This window comes from Anomalospiza imberbis, chromosome 1 (genome assembly GCF_031753505.1).
Source record: "Anomalospiza imberbis isolate Cuckoo-Finch-1a 21T00152 chromosome 1, ASM3175350v1, whole genome shotgun sequence".
In the NCBI taxonomy this organism is placed as follows: domain Eukaryota; kingdom Metazoa; phylum Chordata; class Aves; order Passeriformes; family Viduidae; genus Anomalospiza; species Anomalospiza imberbis.
In genome coordinates this window covers 127,063,472-127,078,865 of record NC_089681.1, presented here as the reverse complement: position 1 = coordinate 127,078,865, position 15,394 = coordinate 127,063,472, and the positions used below count along the sequence as shown (strand labels likewise).

Here is a 15,394-nt window from a genome sequence, read left to right as displayed (position 1 = left end):
CGCCCAGCGGGGTCGGCGGCGGGCGGTCCGCCTCCGCGCTGGCGGGCCCGGGCGCGGGGCAGCGGGGGGCTCGCTGCCTCTCGTGGGCTTGCGGGGGGCTCGCTGCCTCTCGTGGGCTTGCGGGGGGCTCGTCCTCCCCTGCACGCCGCGCGTGGGTGCCGGCGCGGAAAGCCTCTGGCTGCGTCGTGCCCTCCTCCCCCGCGAGTGATTCCTCAAATAGGCTCAGAAAAAGCCCAGACAACAAGAAAGCAAGCGAGCAAATAAACGATAACAATAATAATAAAAGCCCCATTAGCTTAGTGGCGTGGGAGAAGGTGGGAAAGGTAGGCCTTCCCGGGAGCGGGGTGGGAGTGAATGGCAGCAGCGGCTCCCACTCGCGCGGCAACCGCCCCGGGAGACTCGTGAAACAGCGTCATCTATGGATGGAGCAGCGGCAGCTCCCCACGCCAGCACCAAACCTGCCGCCGCCGGGCTGCCAGCGCCGGCTCCGCCGCCGGCCGGCCGCCCGCCGCCGGGCTCCACCGCCCCGGGGCCGCGGAGAGCTGCGGAAAGGCGCGCTGCCGCCGCCCCGCTGCGGGCACGGGCGGACGGGGCTGGCCCGGGCTTCGCACGGTTTCTCCGCCGGCCGCCGAGTCCCGCGCAGCCCCTCCGGCAGCCCGTCCCGTCGGGGCTCCCGCCGCATCCCCGCCGCCCCCGGCAGCATCGGGGGAAAGGGGGCGCTTATCTGTCGGGGTCCGGGCGGGGAGGTAAACCACCTGCGCGAGAATGACCGCGAATGTGGGGGAGCAAATACGGAGCGTGCCTCGACGGGCAAGGCGCAGAGCAGCCACAAGCCAACCCCAAAGCCAAGCGAGCCCCAAAACTTACCCCTCTGAAAATCTGCTAAGCAAGGTTCGGGGTCTAGAAATCTGTACTGAACAGAAGCAGTGGAGAATATTTTTCTGAGTCTCAGGGCAGAAGCTCTTTCTCTATATTCTTGGTTGAGTGAGCACATCCAGGTGTGAAATTGTTTGCACACCCCAGCACCTCTTATATTGCCAGCAAAATTAGCTGTTATTACTGTCACTGTTTAGTGATGGTTAGCTTGATAAAAAAAACCTGCTGTAATCAAGACCTGGCGCATCTTTGCAAATTACAGATAATTGTAAACGTCCAGATTATGATAATAGCATCCTAATCCAGCCTGCAATATAATTATTACAGAGTGTTACATCTGAAACTGTCCAGTAGGGCTAATTCAGCCATTATTTAGACCCTATTTTTGCACTGCAAATGGGTTGCTGAGTTGAAAATGTACGATTGTAATTTCACGGGGCACTCAATGAGTAATGGTATAGGGAGGGAAAAATACAAAAGTGAAATGTGAACAGTAGCGATCAAATCAAACTCTGAAGGACAAAAGACTGTTTGATTCATAGGGAATGAGAAGAGCGGGAATTAAGAAAATAGCAAATCACTGGTCTGCAGCGTTACGTGTCCAAATCTCAACGACTGCGAGCCTGATGTGCAGTCAGGGACTGCTGGTTCGGCTCCCGCCTTGCATCAGTCCGCCTGTCAGCTCGGCTCTTCCCGGCAGCCTCTCCCCGGCACCCGAAGCATCCCCGAGCTTCCCACCCATCCCCAAAAGAGGCCTCGCCATTGTCTTGTGCCTCCTCTCAGGTGACTGAATGTCACTTTCGGGCAAGGAGCCTCGGGAGCTTCGGAACCGGGCAGAGGAGAGCGCGGGGTGCGGGATGCCAGCGCCGGGCATTCTCCGCGGCAGGCTGTGGAGCCGGCGGCCTTTTGCGCTCCCGCTGGATCGGTCCTCAGGGGTCCTTAGGGAAATTATCACAGAACCGACTCAGTTGTAATTAATTAATCAAAAGAGCCTCGCTAACAGGACTACCTGCAGCTAGCGAGGTTAACTCACTGGGCTAGTTGGCTTTCGACTCCTGATTAACTTTTATTAACGCTGGACACGAAATACACAAACCCGCTTCATTTTTTAATGACCTAAATCATCAAAGCGCGGTTGCCGCCGGACCACTTGATCTCCGGTTAGTCTCCGCAGGGTCCAGATGAGAAGAGGGAGTCCGGGGCCGGCCCCATGGGCAGGAGAGCTGCCGCCCCGGCCCTTGTTGGCCTCTCCCGACCGCAGCCGCTCCTGACAGCCCGCAGTCTTACTCTGCGCCCTTTTCTCCATGAGGATTAGTAAAAGCCAGGAGAATAAAAGAAAGCTCAGTAGATAGCGCGAGGCGAAAACCCTATAAAACGCATTATACGGTGTGCATCGATGAGTCCGTAAAGATCTCCTGGAATGGAGGGCCAGCTCCGCAACCAGGCAGATGATGCCGCTGCAGAGCACGAAGCCGGGTCACCATCGGGCCCGGAGAGGCTGGCTGAGCCATCCTGCAAAACCCAGGCTGAGGTTCAGACAGCCTCTCCGGGAGTGCCGAGGGGCAGGCGGCAGCAGGAGAGGAGCGAGAAGTCACCCCCAAGCTCTTCTTCGCCAAATGCCCAATCCGTCGCAGGTTCTGGCTGAGGCCGGCACTCTGGGCCCTCACCTGAAGGTGATTAAGGAGGTGAGGGAGCCGTGAGTTTTACCCGCGGCTTAGAAGGTCGTGTCAGTGGAAGGTACTCTCACAGACAGCTGGGGTGTGGGTGCGTGGCGGGATTTATCAGGTCTGTATTCCAGGCAGATAAACTATTGTTTATCATCCTCCCTGAATCGCGTATAAATAGACACACCACCGAACAAAGAGAACTATTTAACTGATGCAACACAGATTCTCCCTAAAAAAAGAGAAAGAGAGGCTTAATATAAACTTCGCGTTTCCTATTTTCACGGCTCTTATCTGACCTATAAAACAGGTTATTGAGTTACTGCAAGCAATCGCTTAAATGGCTGAAAGCAAGAAGAGGGGGTTCCCACACCCCCCCCCCCCCCCCGGCCCCGATTTTCCTGAGGCAATAGATCTCCTTTCCTTAATCCACAACCGAAACACCTAAAATCTGTCAGTCGCAAAATTGCGTGGCAAAAGTCTTTAACTGATGCCACATGTGGGATGCACTCTGGGGACACAGCGCTGCCGGCGGTGGAACGGGCAGAGCGCGGAGGCCCGCGCAGGCAGCGCGGCCGCGGGGGAGCGAATGCACGGGGGAGACCAAGGGGAGTAAGGGCGACAGGAACGCCTGACAAACGGGCTGCCATGCCGCGGTGACAGGTTGGAGGGGGTGTCTTTTCTTTCCCCGGGAAGGAGCGGGAGGGAAACCGAGGCTCTCGGCGACGAGACAGCACTTCCCGGCTGAAGGCTCTGCCCGCGGGCGGTGTGGGCAGATGCCCGGGCAGGAGCGGGGGACTCGGGGGAAGCAGAAAGTGCTCCTCCCGCGACCGTAGCTGGGGACGGCGGGCACTGTGCGTGTCTGGGTGTGGGTGATGTAGGTGTGCGTCCCAGCCGGGGGCTAGCTGGTGGGGATATGCTGTGGGTGTGAGAGCCCCATGGGGGGCAGGCAGTGTCAGGAGCTCTCGATCGGGGGAAGCGGGGCCTGTAGGCTGCTCTGTGCGTGTGTGCCTGCGCGCCTGTGTGTGTGTGTGTGTGCGCGTCAGGCCCTGTGGCTCAGCCCTGGAGCCGCTCGGCACCCACAGGAATGTGGCTCCTCTCGGCTCCCCGAACTGCCCCGGCTCCACATGGAAGTGGCCGCCAGGAAAACAGAAGGGAGGGGAAGAGGGGGAGGGGCGGGGAAAGCCCCGAGCCAGCAATCCGCCGAGCCCAAACCCAGCATCACACAAAGGACAGTTCATGCCATCCCTTTTCCTGGGGAAGCAAAGGGGGAGGCCTGGCCAAGCTCGGCTCCCTCCGGCCGCCGCCGGAGCCCAGGGGGTGTACCCAGGCGGGAAGAGGCGCCGGGGTGTGCCTGCCTGTGTGTGCGGGGACAGAGGGGACAGGAGCATCCTCCTCGGCCCGGGGCTCTCCCGGAGGGGCGGGCGGCCGTAGACTCTGAGTGTTCATCGAGGTCGGGGACCCGCGACGGGGAGCCCCGGCAAGGGCATTTCTTATCCTCTCTAGGGGAGGGATGCCAGGCTTTTCCCGACCTGCCCAACACCAACGCGCTCTGGGAGGAGGAGAAATTAAGCAGGGAGGGGTACCAGCATGGAAAGCAAGCCGAGCTGACTCGGCTGGCTTGGAGAGGCGAGCGATGATGCCTAGTCCAGCGGCAGCGGTGTGAATTCCCATTTCTGCCCGGTATGCTGCTTGCCGGCATTCCGCCTTCCCAGAGCTGTTTGTGCGCTGTCCGTCCGGGCCGCCCCGGCCCCGGCAGGTTACCGTAACCCAACAGCCCCGCGGCAGCTCCTCAAAGAAAGGGGTGGGTGGACCCACCTGGGAAATTTACTTCCACCTCTTGTGTCCAAACCTTTCTGCAAAGGGAAGTGACCTCCGGCAGGGGAGAATTTCTTACTGCAGGTTGAATGCTTGTCTAGAGGGAAAGGAGGAAAAGAGCAGAAGAAAATGAAAGGGTCAAGTTTTTAAAAATTTTTTTGCACAGGATGGAAGTGAGCAGAAGAGATGAAGCCGAGTTTTTCGTCAGCCCCAGAGTCGCGGGAATCCCTGAAACCTTGCGAGTTAAATGAGAAGGAGACAGACACCCGAACGGCGGAAGAGATGGGGAACGGCGGGGCGCCGCGGCAGGGCGGCCGCTCTCCGGCAGCGGGCAGGGGTGGGCAGCCGGCGGCGACCCCCGCCGCCCTGCCTCCGGCACCCCGCACCCTCCCCGGCGTGCAGGGAGCACAACTGAACAAACTGGTCTATTGTACTGCAAGACATTTGCCAACCCCCAAACCTGCTACAAAACAGCAAACGCGGGCTTCTTTCTTTGAGGAGAAAACTGCGCAAACCACACACACTTATGCACACGCACAAAGCATGGCAGGCAGGAGAGGAAGGAGAAAAAAGGAGGGGGAGGGCAGCGAGGAGGAAGACTGGAGATAGGTAAGTGCGCCCCAGGGCAGGAGTGTCCCTTTTCAGGCCTCGCCTTCCCCCCTTCTAGCACTCTCCCCGCCAGCCTCAGCTGCCAGAGGGGCATCTTTCATCTCGGGGATCCTTCCAGCGACGCCTTTGGCACGTTCACTGCTGTCGCCGCATCCCACACGGCCGTGAATTACCACTGCCCCCTAGGATGTGGGTCCCCTTGGGAACTTGCGCCGCCGCGGGGGCCCCGCTCTCTACTGGAAGAGAGCCCACGCTCCGTGCGAGTGGTCCGCGCCAGTGGGCAGCACTCCCGCCATCTCGCCCAAGCCGTGCCTCCAGCAATGGGCAGCGCTAGCGACTGCCCTGACGCAAGGATTTTCCCCTAAATCGTGTAGAAATAAAACAAAACCAATAAAAGTACCTCTGAAACGTTCCTCCTTCAGTCGAAGCCGCTGCAAGCTTTTAGCAGGAGCGAGGGGAGCGGAGCCCTCATTTTATTCTTTTCTCATATTTAGTGGCTCCCTTTGACGGAAACGTAATTTGTATAATTAGCCGAGCGCACACGGGCGACTGATGGGCTGTGGAGTGTGCAGCTCTCGACGCTAATTGCTCTCAGAAAAGGATTCAGGGCGGCTTAAGGCGAGAGATTCGCTTTCTCAGGATGGGCAGCTTTCCCTTCAGCTTAAAGCACTGTGCAATAAGATGTACGCGGTCTTGCCAGAGCCCCTTTCCCAGCGGGGAGAGAGCACCACCGCCACTCGGCTCACCCGTGGGTACCTGCAAGGGCCAGATCCTGCCAGCACGCCTGGACTGTGGTGGCACTGCACGGCACTGGAACAGAATGTGAACTCCCAGCTGCCATCCTCTTTCCTCACTTTCTTTCTGAAAGCAAATTAGTATTATATATTTTTCCTCTTATTAATAGAAGAAGGGGTAATTTGGAAACATTTCTCTTGGTCGAAATAATTTTATTTTATTCAGAATATACAGTTAAATTCCTCTATCTACAATTATTTACAGGGTTAAAATAACATTGAAAAAAGTCTCTGGAAAAGTTGAGGTCATAGATTTCAAGGCACCAATGATAGTGTCCACAGCTGAGCCAAAAAACGTCCGTATTGTATAAAAAAGGGTTTCCTTTGAAATGCAATAAGTTACATGCACAAGCTTTACACATTTTAATCTTTTTTGTTTCTTTTCCCTTTTAAAAATTCCCCATATGCATTCCTTTCGTTATTATTCCTTAACAGTAAAACACAGGAGTCCAAGGAACAACAAAAAAAATTAATAAAATAATAAGGGTCAGGCTCTAATAAATCGTCCCAGAGGCCAGCGCTAACGGGTGCTGTAGGGAGCCGTGGGGTTGGAGATGGGAGTTGATGGAGTTGGCAGCGGGGTACCAGGAAGTGGAGCTCTCCAGGTAGCTGGATGCAGGGGACGGGTTGGAGTTTGGAGGGTGAGCGTGTGCGTGGGCATGGTGGCTGAGGGAGCGGGACGAGCCCTGAGGTTCCCAAACCGCAGGTGACTGTGGAGAGTTGCAGGCCATGGGGTCGCTGGAGCTGGGGCTGTGCTCCGGAGGCATCTCCCCGTTTTTCATGATCTTCTTGATCTTGGATCTTTTATTCTGAAACCAGATTTTCACCTGGGAGCAGGGCGGGAGGAGAGGAGAAGAGAGGAAAGGGGGAGTGGGGAGGGAAAGCGACACCATTAATGTCCGCCGGGCAAGCCGGTGCTTCGCGGCTGCGGCGCCCCACCGCCCTCCCGCACCTCCTCGGGGACCGATCCAGCCCTTCCCGCCGCGCCGGGGTGAGCCCAGGTTCTGGACCCGCCGGGCCGAGCCGAACAGAGCCGCTCGCCGTACCTGTGTTTGCGTGAGTCCCAGGGAGGCTGCCAGCTCGGCCCGCTCGGGCAGGGCGAGGTACTGGGTCTTCTGAAACCTCCTCTGCAACGCTGCCAGCTGAAAGCTGGAATAAATAGTCCGGGGTTTGCGCACTTTCTTTGGTTTTCCGTTCACCATCCGCACCTCGGGTTCCGCCACCTCCTTCTCTGCACGGGCGCAAGAGCGGGAGAGAGACGCAGACGTTAAGTTCGGGACAGGCTCCGCTCCGCGCCGCGCAGCCTGCGCCGCCGGGGCGGCATCCCGCCCGCGGGCCGGGCCGGGCAGCGGCGCCGGCCCGACGGGCCCCTGCGGCTCCCCCCGGGGCTCCCGCAGCCGGGCGGCGGCCCCGCGCAGCCTCCGCCGGCCCCCCGCGGTGAGACGGGCGGGGAACCCGTTCCCTCCACACCGGCCTCGGCCACCCCCGGCCCTCCTCCTCCGCCTCCCACGCCCGCCCCGGGCATCCTGCCGGGCGCGCAGCGCTGCGCGGGCGGGAGCGCAGGGCATGCGCGGCTGCCGCGGGCGCTGGGAAGATGGTTGGGGCCCTGCTGGGAAGAGCTCTGTCCGGAGCGGAGTCGGACCCAAGGCATCGACCACTTCCTCCGCACACCCGCGCCATCCCGCTGCCGCCGCCGGCGTGTCCCCAAGCGCCGCCGCGACCGCATTCGTCCCAGCCAAGCCCCAGCCGCCTGGCTTTACCACGGGGTTGTTTTTTTTTTTTTCCCTCCCTGACCTTTTTCTTTTCTTTTTTTTTTTTTTTTTTTTTTCCACTTTTCTTTCTTTCTTTCTTTCTTTCTTTCTTTCTTTCTTTCTTTCTTTCTTTCTTTCTTTCTTTCTTTCTTCTTTCTTTCTTTCTTTCTTTTTTTTCTTTTTTTTTTTTTTTTTTTTTTTTTTTTTTCCTCCCTACAGCAAGTTACAGAGCGGTAAAGCACTAAAACTGCGACGCTTTCTGGTGAAAAACCCTCCCGGCTTCGCAGCCCCGCCACTGCTGGTCTCCCCCTCCCAGTCTCCTCCCCCGCCCCTCCGGCACAGGGGGAAGGAAACTTTCTTCAACACCGCGAACCTGAGTTTGAGACACGCAACAAGGCTCGGCTATTTTCTCCCTCTTCCTGCGGGGGGAAGGAGGAGGGAGGTAGCCGTGGGGGCCCGGGGGCAGCTGACAGAAGCGCTAAAGTACTAGTCCTGCAATTTGTAGTTTAGATCATGAGGGCTGGTCAAAAGAAGTAGAGCAGTAAACCAGGTCTCCACTTTTTTTTTCCTCTCCCAATTTTCTTTCCCCCCCCCCCATATTTATTTGTTTATTTTTAGATTCCCTTCTGGCTCAGGGAAAGCCGCTTCCCCGTGCTCCGTGGGTCAGGGATCTGCCGGGGTGCGCTCCCCCAGCCTCCCCAAAGCCGCGGGAGCTTCCCGCACACCCCGGGCCCCCGGCCCTCACCTGGCTGGCTGGCGGAGCTCTGGACGCGGTTGTAAGCCCCGCTGTACTGGTGGTAGGGGCTGGCGTAGCTGTAGTCTGCGTAGGCTTTGGCAGGATAGTTCCCGGCAGATCCGTTCATGCCGTGGTACTGGTACTGGTAGGGGTTGAGCGCTTTGCCGTAGGAAGCCGAGGTAGGCGAGCAGTAGCCGTGCGGGGCTCCCCCCGCCGGGCTGTAGTAGTCGGAATCCGTAGCGGAGGACTCGGGTAAAGTGGGAGATTCCTGGGACGGGTGGTGCATGGCTGCAGTTGTCTGGAAAGGAGCTTGGAAGTCGCCGGATCTGATGTTGGGGACCCTTCTGTCAAATACTCCTGTCATAGCTCGGAGCCGGCGGCGGGCTGGAGCTGGCGGCGGGGCTGCTCGGGTCTAAGCAGACATGTCTGGGGGAGGAGGCTGCGGCGCGGTGTCTGTCTCCGGCAGACTGCTGGCTGGGGCGCAGCATAGGCTTGGTTAAATCCTTAATTGCGCTCTTACGCACAGCAGGGTGGATCGGGTTCCATTGGCCAGAGCAATCGGGAGCAGCGACACCCTAACTCGTCCAACTAGTTTAGCACAACAAAGCTTTGGCTTAAAAAAAAAAAAAAAAAAAAAAAAAAGAAAAAAAAAAAAAAGAAAAAAAAAGGAAAAAAAGGAGGAAAAAAGTCCCATTCAACCTCTTTTTAAAGTGAATACCAACAACAATCTCCGAGTCGGAGCGCCGCGATTGGGAGGTTTCCGGCTCCCCCCATCCCTGTAGCCGGCGAGGGGGCTCGGCCAGCTCGTGTGCCCTGCAGCCCGGTGCCCCCGCACCTCCACCCGCAGCGCCCTGGGGGAGGGCTGCAGCCACGCCGCTCAGATTTGCCGTCCGGTCCCCCTTGGCTACGTTGATGGCTTGGGAACACCGCACTGGGCGCTCCTGGTTCCCAACTCGTTTTCTGATCTGGTGACAATAACCATTAGCGTCTGACCGTGTTGTTTCCCTCCTTTCCCGGGGAAACGCCCGGGACCTCCGCGCTAAATACAGCAAACCCTATTACCCCCAAGTACCTCGAATTTTAGTTACATCATTTCCTGCATTTCCAAGACCCTAGCACGGCCCGGAGCCAGCGGGAGACACCCGGCATAATGCCCTGCCGTGGGGTTGTGGGGGAGCTGCTAGTGGCACCATACGGCCTAGGGGCACTCACCCCGCGGATTTCGCGAAAGGCAACCTGCCCGTGGCACGATGCCCGTGTCTGGAGAGCCCCCAACTCTCTTGCCAGCTCTGGCGCCCCTCAAGGTTCGGCTGTAACCGCTCGGCCCCACGAACGTGCCCTCTTCAAGCCCTCTGGGCGATGCTCACCGTCTGGTCCGCCTCCGGCCCAGGGTCAGAAGCCCCTCACGAAGGGAGCTTAAATCACCCTCACGCGTGGGCAGGACCACTGTGAGGCCGTCGTGGGGCTTCTCCACTTGGAGGCTGTCGCAAGAGCCCGCTTTCCGGGTGACAGCCCCATAGGAGCGACTGGCGCTGCGCGGGGGTATCCTGCCCACGGCACTCCGGCCAGCAGCAGCCTCCTTCACCTGCACCCGTTCTCTCGCACCCATCCGCGCACCAGGTCCCAGGCAACGCGCTTCATATCTGGGCCGGGGAGAGCCACGGGCTGGTGATGCCCGTCCCTGCTGATTTTACAGCAGTGTTGCAAAAAAAAAAGGGATCAAATTTTACTAGACACTAAGGAAAACAAATAAAAGGCTGTTTTCAGTGACCTGGAGTTGTAGATTTTTCTGAAGTTGTTTACTCTCCAGATTTAGCCTGTTTGCTCACCGAAGATCTCCCAGCCAGCTGAGTAACACTTGTAACACAACCGTGCATGTTGTACTTGAACTTATTGTTTGCTTTGGAAATGTCCACAGCTCATATAAAATCACATTAAACAAATCCCTAAGCATTTCATTACATGATTCACTTACTTAAATCCATTGGAAATATCTCTCCCCCCTCTATTTTTTCCCTTTTTTTTTTTTTTTTTTTAAAGAGAGGAATCAGAGAGGGATATATGTTTATGACTGGGGAAGGGGAGAGTAAGTTTATTAAAGCTCCCAGTTTGCATCCAGTTGGAAGGGACGGTAGAGGTTTTAAGCAGACGAAGAGGGGGAGAGGGGGAGGAAAGCCCATTTGTGTCATAAATTCCAGGGCACTGCACTTCAACACGTTCGGGCAGGAAGGTGCCGTTTTAGGGGAGAGAACGGGAGAGGAGCTGGGCGCCGGTCTCGCACCCAGCCTCGGCAGCTCTGGAGCCGCGGCGGGTCCCGGCCGAGCCGTCCCGGCAGGCTGCTTGTACAGCTCACCGGGGATATCTGGATCTCTGCAGCAGGGAAAGTTTCCTCTTGTTTTATTCAGTAGCAGGGCAGGGGACAAAAAAAAAAAAAAAAAAAAAAAAAAAGCTTCGATATTAAGAGGGAAAAAAAAGGCAGAAACCCAACAGATCCAACCGCAAACCCCCCAAGTTGATTTTTTTTTTTTTTCTGAGGGCATCAGCCGCCGTTGCAGTCCGTGCGAGGATTACCGGGCTGAGGGCACACAAATCCGCGTGTTTGCGGGTTTCCTGCCCCGCGTCCTTCCCAGCCCGAAACCGATTTTCTTGCCTTTCTGCTGTTTTCCCCCAGCGGTTTTTATTTAACACATCCGGTGGGAGCGGGCGGTTCGGAGGGAGCCGGAGTCTGTTTTCCATTTCACAATATGGTCATTGTTTACCGGCACATGCCCGCCGCGTCGCCTGAGCGGCTGCCCGGGGCCCCCGCGGCCCGTTCGGGCCCGGGCCCCGCTGACCCTCGGGGGAGGTGGGCGCTGTGTCCGTGTGTCCCGGCAGCTGCCGCCGCTGCCGGCGCGGGGGCGCCGCGGCCGCGGCGGAGGCGCGCTGGCCGTGCCCGTGGCAAGAGCGCCCCGGCGTGGCCGCGGGGCCGCAGCGCCGCCGCGCTACCTGCGCGCCTCCGCCCCTCCCGCCCCGCCGCCGCCGCCGCCCCCGCCGGGGCCAGACTGAGCGGCGGCGGCGGGCGCGGAGCCGGGCGGCCCCGCCAGCGCTGTCCCCTCAGGGCACGGGGACCGGGGCGCGGGAGCCGCCGGGCCGGCGGCCGCGGCAGGACAACGCGGCGATTGTTCCCGCTTGCGCCTGGGAGCTGCCGCGGGGGCGGCGCTGGGGCCCCGACCGAGCCCCACGGCGGGCCGGGCGCTGTGTCCCGGCCGGTGCTCGCCGGCCGCCCCGCCCTGCCCCGGTCCTGGTCGGGAGTATCCCCACCGGCTGAGCCCTCCGCTCGGGTTTACAGATGGCTTTCCGTCCCCTCTCGCTCCGCAGCGCTTTGTTTCCAGCCAACGAGAGAAATATTTCGGATGAGCCTCTCAGACTTTTGGATAAAATATTGCAATTGTTCGCAGAAAATCTTTCACTTTCTGGAGAAAATATTCTCTCTTGGGCAGCGAGTTTTTGCTGGGAAACTTTATTTGCATGGAAATTGCTGGCAAAGAATGAAAGGAAATTTTTTCCCTTCCTTAAAAAAGAGCTCCAAACAGCTCTCCACAGTGGAAACACAGATTAACTCTTGTTTTACAGCATCAGAAAATGGTGATTGCCGTTCAACAACTTCAACAACTGAGGACTTTCCTCATCTTAGGCTTAGGGCTTGTTTACCTAGGGGAGTGTTTTCAGAATGAAGAGGCAAAGGGACTGAAAGTCCTTGTATTCTCACCTAAGGCAAAAAAAAAATGCTGCTGCAAAGTAAAAAGTCTCATAATTTTCGGTATGGGCAAAAGCTATTGGGGATCCAGTGGAGAGGGCTTGTGAGCTGCCCAGAAGAATGTTCACAAGACAGTGAGAAAGGGAGAAATGCAGGAAAAGATCTTGGAAAGCAGCAATTGCAAGCAGGGAAGGAGAAATAAACCTGACAGGAAACTCAAGGAAGGCATCTAAGATTTTTGCTCACATTTCAGTAGCTTTCTGAAGAGCCTTTGGCTTTGGGTACAGCTGGTTCGAGGAGAGGGAAATGGACATGTCTTCATGTAGGCATGACATGCTGTGCTTTGGGGAACTGAAGTCACTCCTAAAGGAAAGGATGTTTGTGTTCCTGTGAAGGTCACCATTTGTCTTGATGGAACGATGCACAGGTGAACTTGGGATCAAAGCTTGTGTGGTCCCTCAAATGCTGGTGCAGGCATTGTTTTAGTCCTCCATACAAAAGGGTCATCCATCCTAAAGGGTCATTTCCCAACCCTGGAACAGCCTTTTCTCTTCCAGTTTCTTACACGTGCCCAAGAATCACTGGGCCTCCAGTTAATGAAGTGAACCTGTCACTTTGGCATTTCCATGGCTGATGGATTCACTGCCAGGCTTGGCCACAGACTAGGCTCTGCTGGCCTCGCTTGTCCAGCCTGTAAATTGCACAGCACATAAAAACCATGACATACACTGTTAGGAATTAGAATTTGCTTTTTAGGGCAACCTGTGACTGTCTCTTTCAGTTTCCAAGGAGCTGACAGGAGAAGAGTACATTTGCACCTATTTCCCCCAAATTGCACCAGCATGAGTGAAGAGAGGAGCTCGGGCTTCTTGTTAAGGTCAGCTGTAGCAGGCTGAGCCAAATGCGGGGGGACAAGAATGTGTTAAGAGATTCCTGCCTGTATCCCCCCTTCCGTTCTTTCTCAGGGCATGCCTTCCAGGGTTGCTGAGGGGTTGCTTAGCTGTTTCTTGATGCATCACAACCTTCCCAAGGCAGGGCATTGCCTTGCAGCCCCAGTTGAGTCATGGCCTGCTCCTCCAGAAAGGGAAATATTCAATGAACTCGACCATTCCTTTACCTTTTGGAGCTCTGTCCACATAAGCTCATGAGGCAGAGTGGGACCTGACATTATTCTTCCATTCATGGGCTCCACATGGATGTGACCCATCTCAACAAATATGGAGATATGCCCTGGGCTGGGCAGGATGTTTCAGGCAAAGTCTGTCCTAGTCTTTTTTTCCCATTTCTAGCCCATATGGTTCCATTGCAATGTAACACTGGCCTCTTTCTAAGGTCATGGAGGCTAGCAGAGAACCATCATCATAAAACCCAGCTTCTCCCAATGGAGTTGTTCTTCTATCTGCCTGCTCCTCAGGTGGCTGGATGTTGTTATTCCAATAACTGTAAGTGCTTCAACTGATGTGAGGCCCAAGTTTCTTGGTTTCCAAGAAAGCCAAGACACAAACCAGATGGGGCCCTCTCCAGATCTGCAGTTTGGGTCAGCAGTGAGAGCTGCAAAAGCATGGTTCCCTGCGCAGTTGCCCAAAGTTTCCATAACAGATGTTTGAGCATGGATCCGGAGCCACATGGGCCAAGCTGCTGCTGGAGCTGCTGCTGTGATGCAGGACATGAGCCAGCACCACTGGACAGCTGAATGTAAAATCTCTCTTTGCCAGAAATGCTACAGGGAAAATATTTGCTCTAGCTGCTCTTGCTGCCCAGAGGCGGTGCCACAGGGAGGGCACTGCAGACATCTGGCATGGCAGACGGTGATGGCAGTGACATACTGGGAAGGGCCTCCAACCAAGAGCAGAGGAGGAAAGGACCTCAGCTGTGGCAGCAGGAGGGGCAGGCATGAATGACTTCAGGAAATTCAGCATCCTGGATGAGTGGGCAGATGGGCTGGATGACTGTAATGATCTTTTCAGGCCTTAAAATTTATTACTGTAGCTTTTAGCTCTGGGTAGCCAAAGGCAGTTGCTCCTCGAGGAAGAGGGTTGATTCATCTCCAGCACAAGCATTCACTCTGCTTATTCTCTCTCACCTGTCACATCTCCTTCAGCTGTAACTCACTTGTCAGCCTCTCAGATAGGAGCAGGGTTGCTGCCTCTCTGCAGGACTTCAGATGTGAGATAAATCCCTTTGCATCCCAATGCCACAGGAATGCTTTCCTAGACCTCTGACATCCCTGTTAAAAGATGACTGCTCAAAGAATTTGGTGTGCTTTCAGCGGGGCAGGGCAGGGTAGGGCTGCTGGCTGATGGGTTCAGAGAAGCCTGCCTCAGGGCCCTTTTGGATTTTAACCTACAAATCTCAGGAATTAAGCTTGCAATTTTCCATTTGCTCTTTTTATAATGATCTAATATGTTGTTTTCATACAGAGGTCAGCCAAACTTTTATAATTTAGACCTTGAAGGATTTGCAGATGATGGCAGCCTTAGGAAAAAATCTCGAAAACTCCTGCTTAGCTAATGTCTGTGCAATAAACTCAAGTCAGGCAGTGTTAGACCATACACAAATCCATGAAGAAATTAATAACAGCAATTAAACAGCAGGAGCAGTGAAGATAAGAAGGGACACTGAACAAGGGACAAGGACCCTTGCAGATTAAAGATCAAAATGGCAAATGCATGTCTTGTCATATGGTTCTGTCCCTTGTTCCTTACATGGTCTGCCTGGCCTTACCTATTAAGTTTATCAATATGTACTCACTAACAGTACATAATCTAGCTAGCAGTAGAATATATCTAGAAAATGACTTAATAACATGCATCTGTCATAAAACTTGCATTCAGTTCCTCCATTGTAGCTTTGCCTTTTTAGTAATACTTCTGAAGTAAGTATATGCTTGGCTTTCCTCAAGTAATTCCAGGGCGACATTATTTTATTTCATTTTATCCCATCTCCTGCCTTAGGTTTTACGTTCTTCGCTGAAACGTGCACTACCATAATTCAAACTTGGTCTCCTAAATGTTCCCTATGCCATACAGGGGGACCTTCTTCTCTTTCATCTTTCACAATCCAGTCTGCAGCTGCCAGCAGCCCTGCAGGGAAGTTGGATGTCACTGGCTGCGTTGTCAGTGCTGTCTCTTCAAGGGGCTCTGTAAGGTCACCACCATATTTATAAGCATAGAGGAAAAGACTTTTCTTTTTCTGGTATTCATTTTTTCATCTTTGAATTACATCTTTGTCCTTGAAAGAGGGCCTGCTGCAAGAAACATCAAGACGCTCTGCTTTAAGATTCATTTTACATTCCTGTGAAGATCTTAATTTATTGGAAAAATGGAGGTTATTTTCTTCTTTGGCTAAGATTTCTTTATCACAGTGTTCTCTAGTCAGTGACTGAAAAATAGCTCTTGGGGCTGTATAAT

General features: G+C 55.4%; 1 protein-coding gene across 1 annotated transcript in view; it reads right to left on the bottom strand.

Moving 5' to 3' along the window:
- DLX5 (distal-less homeobox 5) overlaps window positions 1-8,875 on the bottom strand; it is a 45,813-nt gene extending 36,938 nt beyond the window's left edge. The window contains exons 1-3 of the mRNA XM_068210511.1: window positions 8,258-8,875; window positions 6,808-6,992; window positions 5,368-6,588 (exon numbers count right to left, since the gene is read on the bottom strand). Coding sequence (XP_068066612.1) covers window positions 6,256-6,588; window positions 6,808-6,992; window positions 8,258-8,612 — 873 coding nt within the window. The 5' untranslated portion in view covers window positions 8,613-8,875 and the 3' untranslated portion in view covers window positions 5,368-6,255. The remainder of the gene's footprint in view (window positions 1-5,367; window positions 6,589-6,807; window positions 6,993-8,257) is intronic.
- Between the last annotated feature and the right edge of the window lie 6,519 nt (window positions 8,876-15,394).